At 53.1% G+C, this 917-nt stretch overlaps 1 protein-coding gene across 3 annotated transcripts in view; it reads right to left on the reverse strand.

The window, feature by feature from the left end:
- The window catches only part of ESRP1 (epithelial splicing regulatory protein 1), a 76,161-nt gene extending 75,548 nt beyond the window's left edge, over nucleotides 1-613 (reverse strand). Inside the window, exons 1-2 of one of the 3 annotated variants that reach the window (XM_056522491.1) lie at nucleotides 417-613; nucleotides 105-233 (exon numbers count right to left, since the gene is read on the reverse strand). In XM_056522491.1, coding sequence (XP_056378466.1) covers nucleotides 105-233; nucleotides 417-551 — 264 coding nt within the window. In that variant the 5' untranslated portion in view covers nucleotides 552-613. The remainder of the gene's footprint in view (nucleotides 1-104; nucleotides 234-416) is intronic. The other 2 variants (XM_056522490.1, XM_056522492.1) reach the window with 2 other exon arrangements.
- Nucleotides 614-917: the final 304 nt, after the last annotated feature.

Below are 917 nucleotides of genomic sequence, written 5' to 3' on the forward strand. Positions count from 1 at the left end.
AGTTTTGCAACAGCTGGAGGCACCCTGGTAGGGGAAACACTGGTCTACAGCAGCAGTGAAAGATTTAATCCAGGCCCAGGTGTATTGGGAGGGAGGGGGCCCACCTGCTGCAGGGCTTGCTCCAGCTGGGGGGCCAGGTACAGGCTCTCGGCCTCGATCTCTGTGGCCTCCTTGCATTCTTCTGTCAGGTCCAGGTGGTCAGGTCGGACCTTCACGTCGTGCAGCTCCCCCACCTGCAAGACAAAAACAGCAGCACAGAGGCGCTTCAGCACCCGCTCACAGCATATCCCTCCCCCCCCCCCGAGCAGGATGAGGTGTCCGGGGCCCAGGTGGGAGCAGAGACTCCATACTGCTGCTATTACGTGGGGGCCTCCCCTCAGGTGTCCGGGTGGGGGCCCCATAAAGCGACTACTCACCTTCTTGTTGGTCAGGTCCACCACTTTCCACAGGAGCTGAATGACCTCCTTCTCGTCGGAGCCCAGTTTTGCACAGTTTGCACCCGCAGTGCTAGTGAACAGAATCACCAGGTAATCCGGGGAAGCCGCGGTCATGGTGAGCAACAAGTGGCAACAAAAATTATATATACAACAAAACGAAAAAACTAAAAAAATTCATATATATTTATGTATATAAAAAAAAAAATTCCAAAAAATAATAAACTTCCACCTTTTACCCCTCCCCAAAAAAGTGAAAGAGAGAGGAGAAAAAAAAAGCCCCCCCAAAAAATAGCAGCAGCAGCACCCTACACCTTGAATCACCTCCACCTATAGATATGGGAGAGGACACCCTGGGGACCTGCACTCACTCTGCAGGAGGATCCAGGTAGGGGGGAGGGGGAGGGAGAGGCCGGTTTTGCCTCTTTTTTTGTTTTGCACTCCTGTAAGGGAACCAATACAATGCAGGCTGCGCCCCTAGCT

Source organism: Hyla sarda, chromosome 5 (genome assembly GCF_029499605.1).
Source record: "Hyla sarda isolate aHylSar1 chromosome 5, aHylSar1.hap1, whole genome shotgun sequence".
NCBI lineage: Eukaryota > Metazoa > Chordata > Amphibia > Anura > Hylidae > Hyla > Hyla sarda.